Below are 12,287 nucleotides of genomic sequence, written 5' to 3'. Positions count from 1 at the left end.
AAATGAGACAATAAACAACAAATAAAATTATAGTTCTAAATCCAACTATATCAATAATTATATTGTATGTAAATGGACTAAATACTCCAATTAGAAGGCAGAGGTTAACAGAATGTACTAAAAAGTCAAGACCCAGGTGTCTGGGTGGCTCAGTTAGTTAAGCATCTGACTTAGGCTCAGGTCATGATCTTGCAGTCCAGGAGTTCCAGCCCTACATCTGGCTCTGTGCTGACAGCTCAGAGCCTGGAGCCTGCTTCGGATTCTGTATCTCCCTCTCTCTCTGCCCCTCTCCTGCTCATTCTCTCTCTCTCTCTCTCTCTCTCTCTCTCTCTCTCTCTCTCTCTCTCTCTCAAAAATAAATAAACTAAAAAAAATTTTAAGCCAAGACCCAATTATATGCTGCCTATAAGAGATATACTTTAAAAACAAGGAAACAGGGGCGCCTGGGTGGCTCAGTCGGTTAAGCATCCGACTTCGGCTCAGGTCATGATCTCGCGGTCCGTGAGTTCGAGCCCCATGTCGGGCTCTCTGCTGACAGCTCAGAGCCTGGAGCCTGTTTCAGATTCTGTGTCTCCCTCTCTCTCTGGCCCTCCCCTGTTCATGCTCTGTCTCTCTCTATCTCAAAAATAAAAACAAGTATTTAAAAAAAAACAAAAAAACAAAAAAACAAAAAAAAACAAGGAAACAGAAGAAAGGAAAAAATATATCATGCAAACACTAAGCACAAGAAAACTGGAATGCTATATTAGTATCAGACAAAATAGACTTCAAGACAAGGAGTATTACTAAAGGAAGGAAGGAGAGATATTTCCTAATTATAAAAGGGCCAGTATATCTGGAAGACATAACAATTATGAACATGTAAGTGCTTAATAACAGTTTCAAAATACATGAAGTAAAGAATGATATACATATCATATCCAAGAGCAGTTTATCCTAGGAATGTACAATTGTTTTAATATTTGAAAACAAATCATTGCAATCCACCACATTAACAAATAAAGGAGAAAAACTATATGATTACTTCAATATATGCACCAAAAAGACCATCTGAAAAAGTCAACAATCATTCATGATGAAAATTCTTATCAAATGAGGGAGAGAAGGGAACTTCCTCTATTTGGTAAAAGGCATCTGTCAAAAACTTACTGTTACCATCACACTTTAAGGTAAAAAATGAATTATTTCCCCTAATACTGGGAAAAGACAAGGTTGTCTGCTCTCACCCCTTCTATTTAACATTGTACTGGAGGTCTTAGCCATTATAATAAGGCAAAGGAAAAAAGCATGAAGTTTGAAACAGAAGAGGCAGAATGTCCCAATTCACAGATGACCTGATTGTATTTTATGCAGAAATATATTCTTATTGATAGTTATATATGGTAAGTTCCATTTACTATACACTTAAAAAAAAACATGAAATGGCTAAGACCTCTATACTCAAAACTACTATACTGCCAAATACCATATGATCTCACTCAGATGTGCAATTTAAGAAACAAAATAAATGAGCAAAGGGAGAAGAAAAAAAGACAGAGGGAGGCAAACCAAGAAACAGACTCTTAACCATAGAGAACAAACTGATGGTCATCAGAGGAGAGAAGGTGGAGACGTGGGGGTTAAATACGTGATGGGGATTAAGGTGTGCACTTGTGATGAGCACCGAGTGTTACATGGAGGTGTTGAATCACTATATTGTACACCTGAAACTAATATCATGCTTTATGTTAACTAATTGGAATTTAAATAAAAACTTTTTTTTTTTAAACGTTTATTTATTTTTCAAGACAGAGAGAGACAGAGCATGAACAGGGGAGGGGCAGAGAGAGAGGGAGACACAGAATCCGAAACAGGCTCCAGGCTCTGAGCTGTCAGCACAGAGCCCGACGCGGGGCTCGAACCCACAGACCGTGAGATCATGACCTGAGCCGAAGTCGGACGCTTAACCGACCAAGCCACCCAGGCGCCCCTAAATAAAAACTTTTAAAAAAGCACACCAAAAACAAAAACAAAAACAAAAAAATACTATACTGCCAAGAGAAATTAAAGAAGACCTACATAAATGGAAAGTTAACAACATTTATGAATTGGAAGACTCAATATTGGTAAGACAACAGCTCTCCCCAAATTGATCTCTAAAATGAGTGCAACCTCAAGCATAATCTCAGCAGAAATTGAAACGTGCTTCTAAAACTTAAATGGGAGGCACCCGGGTGGGCTTAGTCCGTTAAGTAGCAGACTTTTAAAAAAATTTTTTTAAACATTATTTTTGAGAGGCAGAGCATGAGCAGGGGAGGGGCAGAGAGAGAGGGAGACACAGAATCTGAAGCAGGCTCCAGGCTCTGAGCTGTCAGAACAGAGCCTGATGCGGGGCTCGAAACCATGAATGGTGAGATCATGACCTGAGCCAAAGTCAGACACTTGACCAGCTGAGCCACCCATGTGCCCCTAAGGGGCAGACTCTTGATTTCGGCTCAGGTCATGATCTCATGTTTTGTGAGTTCGAGCCCTGCATCAGGCTCTGTGCTGACAGTGCAGAGACTGCTTGGGATCCTCTCTCTCCCTCTCTCTTTGCCCCCACCACCCGCTTGCTCTCTCTCTCTCTCTCAAAATAAATAAAATAAACATTAAAAAAAATAAAATAAAATTTATATGGAAATAAAAAGAATCTAAAACAGCCAAAATAGTCTTGAAAAAGAACAAAGTTAGAAGATGTACCCTACCTGATCTCAAGGCTTACTAGTAAGTTATAGTAATGAAGACCATGCAGGATGGGTGTAAGGACTTATCTATTGTTTTTATCTTTCCAAACTTTACCACTCCATTGCTAATAGAATCTTGTAAGCATTTTAAAGGTCCTTAATGGAGACTATTTTATGCTGATGTTGTTTGCACATGTATATTATTCCTCTTCTAGACTGTGAGGTCTCCTTGTATCCAGGCACTCAGTTTTTTTACCTAACTCTATAAAGTCTTCAATGCCTGTACTCTTCCACATCTGTAGTTTATTTTAAATAATATTTGTCAAAACAACAACCATTATGCATCTTAAGCAATCACAATCTCAACCCTCATGAGCACTGATGAAACATAAAGGCACGAAGCTTCCTCTCTAAATAACCTACCCAAGGTGGAGGGCTGGCTGGTTTTCGGTGACACCCATTTTGGGGAGGACTCAGGATGAGGGGCCACGGGTTGCACCGGGCGAGTCTGTCTGGCTGCCAGTTTCATCAGACTCATTTGCCTCTTGTGAAATATTTCCTGCACATCACCCAGCTTCTGCAGGACTTCCTGGGCTTTGGCCTGCAGAAACAAAAGCAAATCATGACCAGGTCACTCTGCACTGAGTCTGACGACATGAAGCATTCCCTTTCTCTTGTCTTCCCCTCCTCCTCCAACCCCACCTCCTTCAGGTGACCCTTCCATCCATATGCAAATAATTGCACAACTTGCCTTGCACCGGAATTATGCTTCTAAGAGTCTGAATCTCTCACCTTATGGGCAATGATCATATCCTTTTCACCACCATATCTCCATGCCTAGAACACTGCCCAGCACAGAGTAGTGCTCAGTAAATATATATTGAGTAGATAAATGTTCACTAAGCCATGTCCATTAATAGTAGAAGAGGATAGGGGCACCTGGGTGGCTTAGTCTGTTAAGCTTCCAACTTTGCTTCCCATCATGGTCTCATGATTCCTGAGTTTGAGCCCCACATCAGGCTTACTACTGTCCACACAGATCCTGCTTGGGATTCTCTGTTCCCCTCTCTCTCTGCCCCTCCTCCACTTGCACTTTCTCAAAAATAAATAAAACATTTTAAGAAAAAAGAATGAAAATAGTGGAAGAGGATGCCATAGACTATGAATGAAGGGCATCAGGCCACTTTTCTAAACAGGAGGGTTTCAAAATAAGAGGTGTATCCTGAATAAAAGCCCTGATGGAGAAAAGAGTTGAAGTGTTCTGGAGGAAAGAGTTGGCTACATCCTGAGGCAGGATCAAGGGAACCACCCAAGGATAAACATTTAAACTTTATTCTGTATGACCCCTTCTCTATAAGTAGTAAAGAAATAAACTGAAAAAAAAAATCAGGGGAAAGATGAAACTCACAGACATTCCCATAACTGACTATATGCTCTAAGACAGAGGTTCAAAAGAACTAAAAACAAGACTTGGAGGTCTCCGAGTTTCACCAAGGCCTAAATTCTGCAAAATACGTTTCTTCTGGCCTTGCTTCCAGTATGACATCCCTCCAGCTCTGGTGGGTCAAGGGAAGTGGGTAGTCTTTGTCATGACATCCGTCTCCTGTATGATTTAAACCACCAAAGAAAGGACCCAGAATTAGAAGAACTCCACCACCACAAGCCTTCCAGAGTGCCTAATTCTGAAAGTACAGACTCAGCACACTCAGGGAGGAGGTTGCCACGTTTTGCAACTGGAAAAGTACATTTGTCTTTTTTGTTTGTTTTTTAAATGCTTATTTATTTTTGAGAGAGATAGGGTGTGAGAAGAAGAGGCTCAGAGAGAGAGAGGGAGACACAGAATCTGAAGCAGGCTCCAGGCTCTGAGCTGTCAGCACAGAGCTTGATGCAGGGCTTGAACTTATGAGGTCTTGAACTCATGATCTGATGGCTCAGATCAGATCATGACCTGAGCCAAAATCAGACGCTTCACCGACTGAACCACCCAGGCACCCTTACATTTGTCTTTTTTATGCTGGGCCATCTTCTGAGGGAAAGAGCCAAGAGCCCTGAGGGAGGACTGGCACATCAGCTATGGAACAACTGTGGCCTCAGAGTCCTGTCAAGGCTGACGTCTACTCCAAGGTCTAGTGCCGGTCTTACTCCTTGTAGGGTCTAAAATGTGGCTGGTCTGAGTTGAGCCGTGCTATCAGTGTAAAATACACACTGGATTTTGAAGACATAGTATGAAAAAAAGAATGTAAAATATCTCATTATTAACTTTGATATTGACTACATATTGAAACAATATTTTGGACATATGTTAAACAAGACATTATTAAAGTTGATTTCACTAGTTTCTTTTTGGTTTTTTTAATGTGGCTACTAGAAAATCTTAAGTCACGTAGAGAGCTTGAGTTACATTTCTATTCAACAGTGCTGGTCTAGACTAGGGATCAGCAAAATTTTTCTGTAAAGGACCAAACAGTAAATATTTCAGGCTTTGCACACTGGTCTCTGTTACAACTACTGACCTCTGCTATTGTACCATAAAAGCTGTCATAGATAATATATGCTACATAAATGAATGAGTGTGGCTGTGCTCTGATGAAACTTTATTTCTAAAAGTAAGTGGCAAGCAGCTTTGGCCCACAGGCAGTAGTTTGCTGACCCCCAATCTAAATTAAGGTGGGGCTTGTGTTTAAAAGGTCTCTTCAGAGAACGTGTGACTGGTCTCAGGAAGCTTGCTGTACAGTGGACTAGAGGTTCTGACAACACAGCTATGAGTCCAGATCCCAAAAGAAACCAAATCCCTTTATGTCAGGGTGATAGCAATGTCAGTTTGCATTTTGGAGGGATGGTGATGAGACAGCCCAATGATAAGCTTGAGGAAACGGAAACTGAGACATAGGCATTAACTGTTGCACAAAGATCAAGAAATCTGACTGAAAGAATGTCAAGTTGTTCATGTATGGTATACAGCTCTGATGTGAGGTCAGTGCCACATGCTGGAGCCCAGTGGCTCACCACTTGGACTAGACAGGACCTGAATCACCCTTGCCCTTTTGCATCTCTTCCTGAAGATCCCACGGTAAATCCTGGAAATGGTCAGGTGGTCAGACGAGACCCTAAATTCCTAAACTCAGGTGAAGGGGAGCCGGTGCAAGATTAACAACTGCATCTCCTCCGTTCCTCTGAACTCTTTTTACTTGCAAATCCATTTTCCATACCACAATCAGAATTATCTCTCCAGGATGTAAGTCTGACCATACAACTTTCCTGTTTAAAAGCCCTGCTGGGGCGTCCCACTGCTTCAGTACAAAGTCCAGACTCCTCATGGAGGGGTCCATGACTCCTCACTGGGCCCTTCATTAATTGACCCTGATTTCCCTCCAGTCTAACCTCCACTAGTTCCCACCCCTCACTCCCGCCTCCAGGGGCGGCAGTTACCAAATGCTCTTGTTTCCAGCCTCTCTGCCTTTGCAACTCTTCTTCCTCCCTCTGCTTTTTCTCCCTTAAAAACTCCTATGTGGTCCAAATTTAGGCATCTTCTCCTATGATGTCTTCTTCTTCTTCAGGCTGAGCTGACCTTTGCCTCCTCTACGTGCCCCACTATCCCTTCCATTCCACATGCTCTTGGACCAACACACACTTACCGGAAACACGTTTGTCTTCCACTAAACTGCCAGCACCTTCATTATGGGCATTGTGACTTTCATTATTGTATTCCCAGAATAAAGCACAAACTGGATTCCCAGTGAATATTTATTTTTTTTTAATTTCTGTTCTTTTTTAAAAAATGTTAATTTGTTTATTTTGTGAGAGAGAGAGAGAGAGAGAGAGAGCTGTCAGTGCAGAGCCTGACTCTGGGTTCCATTTCAAGGAACTGTGAGATCATGATCTGAGCCAAAATCAAGAGTCTGACGCTTAAACAACTGAGCCACCCAGGTGCCCCCTGCCCCACACAGTGAATATTTAAAGAATTGAATTTTGCTACTTGTTACTGCGATTGTTTAATTACCTAAACTGGGCAGGGAAAGCAAAGGAAGGAGAAAAATCAAAACAGCAGCACTAAGAGGATAGTGCAGAAAGGCACTTGAAGAGCCTCAGACAGACAAGGTGGCTGCTACAAGAACAGCAGTTTACCATGATTTACCATGATTTACCACTTACCATGATGATTACCATGTCTTAAATGTAACAGATTCAACTGTTTAGATATGGAGTACTAGTGTTTTAGAAATAAATTTTATTTTTTCTAGTAGTTTTAGAATTACAAAAAAATTACAAAATAGTACAGAGAATTCCCATATAGATCACCCAGTTTCCCCTATTATTAACAGTTTGCATTAGTATGGTACATTTCTTACAATTAATAAAACATTGTTGATATGTTATTTTCAGTATTAAAATTATAATTACAATAATAATAATTAAAATTATTATAATTATTATTAAATAAAAGTCCATACTTTATAGTTAGATTTCCTTAGTTTTACCTAGTGTACTGTTCCCTCCAGGGTCCTATCCAGGATACCAACTTACATGTAGTTGTCATGACTTTTTAGGCTCCTATTGGCTGTGTCAATTTCTCACCTTTTCCTGATTTTTGATGACTTTGACTATTTTGAGGAGTATTGGTCAGATATTTTGTAGCATGTTTCTCAACTGGGATTTATCTGATGTTTTTCTCATGATTAGACTGGAGTTACAGGCTTTGGGGGTAAGGCCATGGAAGTAAAGTACCATGTTCATCCATCATATCGAGGGTACATTATATCTACTTGACAACACTGTTGATATTGACCTTGGTCACCTGGCTGAAGTCCTGTGTGTAAAGTCACTTCACTTTTGTTTCTCCTTCTCTGTTCTATACTCTTTGAAAGGAAGTCACTATGTACAGCCCACATTTAAGGGCTGGAAAACTATATTCTACCTCCTCAAGAGCAAAGTATCTACATAAATAATTTGGAATTCTTCATAGGAGATTAGTCTCATCTGCCCCATTTATTTATTTATTCCATCATTTATTCATATCAGGATGGATTCATGGATATATAATTTCTTTGGGGCTATAATCCAATAGTACTTTATTAATTTTGTTGTTCTAACTGTTCTAGCATTGGTCATCAGTTCTTTTCAGTTGTTGCCTATATCCCATCACTATGGTTTGTTGTTTTATTTTTAGTAGTTCATTCCGGCACTACAAGATGCTGTAAGATCACCTTACGTATTTCCTGCCCCAGCCCTGGAATCAGCCATTTCTCTAAGAAGCCTAGGTCTCCTTTACTGAAGAATGGTATTAGAAACCAAGATCTCGGTGCTAGGTGTGCTCACTGGCGTGGGGGGGGGGGGTCTCTTTGCTTCTAGGCTATCTCAACTGTCAAAGTAAAAAGATACATGTGTCTGTACCATATCTACATATACATATATCTAGGAATATTTTTATATGTATAGAGTACCAGTTTTGACAATAAAGTCATTACTTCTCAGTGGACAAAACTTTCTTTGACACAACAGGATATTTAAATTTTACAACCTAAAATTTTATTCCAAACCAAAAGAAGTAAAGATGGACTTTGGAGATGTTTTAATCCATATGACCTACAGGATTTTTTGAAAAATATTTCTCTTATAATCCTCTCCTTCCTTCATGTTTCTGCATATTTCTCAGAGGTGGTTTATTAAGTTTTATTCATTTCCTGGTAGGTGGTATGGTCAGAAAGTTCACTGAAGTTGGGCAGCACAGCAGCTGTGGCTACAAATCTCCCTGGTGGACCTGATACACCTATTTGAGCAACTAATGGAGTTGGAGCTGGGTGAGACAGATCTGCCTTAGGAATCTGACCTGGAGCTACCAATACTGGGTCTGCAATGTAGAACCTACACCAGATGGGCCTTGTCTTTGTTCCTTCTGCAAGGAAGTAGAAGGATCTTTGTGTTGGGGGAGGGTATCTGCCTACACATCCCCCACCCCTTACCAAGATCACAGCTTACCACCAAGAGGTTTAAGGGAAAGAACATCATTAACATACAACACCATACTGAGCTACCCCCACTGTAATCTGCCCACTGTCACCTGCCTTCCCACTTGTTCAATAAATATAAATTGGACACCAGGCAAAGGTTAGGCACAAGAATGCAGGGGTGGATGAGGCTCCTGCCCTTCAGGAGCTCCCAGTGTAATAAGCAAGACAGACATTTAAAATAAATAAGTAGCTGGGAAGCCTGAGTGGCTCAGTCCATTAAATGTCCGACTTGATTTTGGCTCAGGTCATAATCTCACAGTTCATGAGTTCAAGCCCTACATGGAGCTCTGCACTAAAAGTGGGGAGCTTACTTGGGATTCTCTCTCTCCCTCTCTCTCTGCCCCTCCTCCACTCTCACTCTCTCTCAAAATAAATAAATAAACTTAAAGAAAAATAAAATAAATAAATAGAGATGCCTGAGTGGCTCAGTCAGTTGAGGATCTGACTCTTGATTTCGGCTCAGCTCATGATCCGAGTGTCATGAGATTGAGCCCAGCATCAGGCTCCACACTGAGCATGGAGCCTGTTTAAGATTGTCTCTCTCCCTTTGCCCCTCTCCCCTGATGGCTGTCTCTCTCCCTCCCACTAAAATTTAGAGGAAAATTAATTTTCCTCTAAAATTAAATTAATTAATTAATTTTTAAAATAAATAAGTAGAATGTAGTGTGGTATACAACATTTTACAGCAAAGGCTCTTAGCCTGAATTCATGCATGGGCTTTAGGGCATCCCATAAAATTAATTATAAAAGTTACATATGCTGGATATTCCCTATTTGTCACTCTACTATGTCTTCTTTTCCCTGCTTTGTGTCCCAGGAAGCTGACCTGTATGGACTCTGTTGGATAGGCTCACTTGCCTATGGGCTTTTAGTTGGTTTGGCCAAGGGGAAGCACTACCTGGACATCCAAGAGAGGGAGAGAGGAGAGTAGGGATATACATTTCTCCATTAATAGTTGCATTCCTCTGCCCAAGGCCACAACCCTTACTAGCTGCCTGTCACAGTCACAGCTACAGTGCTTCTTGGGTTCCCCTTTGCTCTTTAGGCTTATGGGTGGTCTGGTTCCATTTTCTTGCTAGCCCCAGGGACCTTCACCATCCTTATTGGGTTCCCTAAATCCTGCCATATCTTTGTAAAAAGTGCCTATATCAAACTCTCTTTAATCACTTTGAGTATGCTGGTCCTGAAAGTATATGAATCAGATTCCATGACTCAAAAGAGGCCCGTGACTCAAAGAAGTAAAGAAGGTGTTACTGAAGAGATACATACAAGGTGGTGGGAATCGCAGAGGAAGGTGTGCCATACAGAATTCTGCTGACTTCAAAGAGGAGTGCTCCTCTCAAAATGCAAATCCAATCAAGTTATTCCCCTGCTTAAATCCTTCAGTGGCTTCCCACTGTTCTTAGAATAAAGACCAAACTCCTTAAGATGGCCCACAAAACCCACCTCATCTGCCCCTCTCTTATCTCACCCCAAACACCCTTCCTTTGCTCTCTGTACTCCAGCCACCCTGACCTTTGGGTTCTGTACTTGTAACAGACTCCCTCCAGGCCTGTGTCCTCTGCACATGCTGTTACTTCTAATCTGGAAAGGCTCCCCCATCATCTCTACACATTCTCCAGGCCTTGGCTCAAGTATTCTCAGTCCAGGTCAAGTTTTTCTATCACATGCTCAGCAGGATCCCAAATCCCTCCTCCAGAACACTTATCTTAACTTGTAACACATTCTTATGTTTTGTGTTTGACATTTATTAATGTCAGCCTCTCTTATTAGGTTCCATCAGAGATGAAACCATGTCTATTATTGCTGTGCCCTCAGCACAGTATGTGGTATATCAGAGATGCTGATGAGTATTTGTAGAGAAACGAATGACTGAGAGTGATATTTGGGTGAGACCGTGAAGGGTATTTGCCAGGAAGCACAGACCAAGAGTCTAAGAGGCCACCTCAGAACACAGGAATTGGTGAACCTGCTCAGTACATCCTACCCGGACTTTCTTAAGCAATAGTCAAAAGGCCCCCAGTGCTTCTTTCCAACCACAAGATTAAAATAACCCAGAAACATTACCTTTAGGTCAAGGGTGAGTATCAACTCGAACTGGCTGTAAAACTCCATGTGGCTGGGCAAGTGGTACTCCTTCGCGGTGCCCAGGAATGCCTCAATGTCGTTCAAGGCAACGTCAACTCCCTCTCGTGACTGGCACTTGTCTACAGCTTGGGAAGCCAAAAGGTAGATTCCTGCTTCACACCATTGGCTGACCTTTTCAAAAGAAACACAGTGCCCTATGCAGTCAGCCTGACCACAACCCTCAGGAGGTCTGAGCTCATCTGTGGTCTAGAAGGATCCTAAGACAACAGGAAATTGTCATGGGACAACATAAACTTCAGAGGTCTAACCACTGTCAATGCAACTATAAGGTGGACAAGCCCAAACTAATTTTACATCTGTCCACATCTCAGGAAAGTCATCCAGTCAGTAAAAAAGAATCGTATAAACATTCTTCTCTCTTCCACAGACAGTAATTGCTACATCTCCAAAAGGAGAGAGTTAGGTATTCCTAAGCTTGGTTTAACTGTGGAGAAATGTAACCAATGACTTTTCAGGTTTACATTCTAGGCCATTCATTGTGCATCCTAACTGGTTACAAGACCATAGGGTGACAAATGAGATATTAGACCTGGACTCTACAAGTCTTCCTAGGGAAGGGAACATCCCTTTTAACAATAACACTACTTTTCTCTGTCCACATTTGCATTTACTGGTATTTGTCTTTCCTAGGGAAGCATCGAAGAATGCAAAGCTTTGTAACTCACAACAGCAATACTCAAACTTTTTCCAGAATGCTGGGATGAAGTCAGATAGGTGATGAATTCTAACAATTTAATTTTTTAAAGACTTAAACAGAAAGACAGGGACCCTTGTGCTGCCAGAATATTTATGTATAAAGAGGCTGCCAGTGCAAGCACATCTGCATTTCCATTTACCATGTGACCTGAAGAGCTACGTAAAATAACTATACAGGGGGAAAAAGAACAAAAGGGAGCACTCCAGAGTAGTTATCTCTAAGTGGGAAAATTATAGGCAACTTAAGTTTGTATGTTTTTTCCCTAAATTCCTTATGCTGAATGTGTACTACTTTTAGAATAACAAAACAAAATAAAGATATTTAAAAATTAATGATTACCAATGTGTAGGGATAAGGAGGGGGATGGCATGTGTAGATGCCCATAAGAAACTTTTTTCCTTTTCCTTCTCCTTCCTACATTTTTGGATTTTCAAAATAATATAAATCATGCTTTAATATATAATGTGAAAACTTTCTCTTAAAACATACCTAGATCTGCAGAAAACATTAACCTGGGGTCTTCTGCAGAGTCACAGCAGATGCTTGCTCTCCCAGACACACACACACACACACACACACACACACACACACACACACACACACCAGCATTAGGCTATTATCTCTAGAGCAGATATGGAGTGAGAAAAACAGCAGCTGATCCTGCAGAGTTTAGCACACAGGACAGACTGTGCACCAGGCCCTTAGGAGCCACTTGCTTCTGGAACAGCTGTA

The 12,287-nt window shown here is 41.1% G+C and overlaps 1 protein-coding gene across 2 annotated transcripts in view; it reads right to left on the bottom strand.

The window, feature by feature from the left end:
- The window catches only part of MCF2L2 (MCF.2 cell line derived transforming sequence-like 2), a 261,195-nt gene that overhangs the window by 120,254 nt on the left and 128,654 nt on the right, over positions 1-12,287 (bottom strand). For both annotated transcript variants that reach the window (XM_053903603.1, XM_019463281.2), the window contains 2 exons: positions 10,778-10,969; positions 3,126-3,303 (listed from right to left, as the gene is read on the bottom strand). In XM_053903603.1, the coding sequence (XP_053759578.1) occupies positions 3,126-3,303; positions 10,778-10,969 (370 nt within the window). The remainder of the gene's footprint in view (positions 1-3,125; positions 3,304-10,777; positions 10,970-12,287) is intronic.

The sequence above is a fragment of the Panthera pardus genome, unplaced genomic scaffold, assembly GCF_024362965.1.
Source record: "Panthera pardus isolate Hobbes unplaced genomic scaffold, ASM2436296v1 HiC_scaffold_16, whole genome shotgun sequence".
NCBI lineage: Eukaryota > Metazoa > Chordata > Mammalia > Carnivora > Felidae > Panthera > Panthera pardus.
The sequence above is the reverse complement of the archived record's forward strand: the minus strand, read 5'-3'. Positions and strand labels throughout refer to the sequence as shown.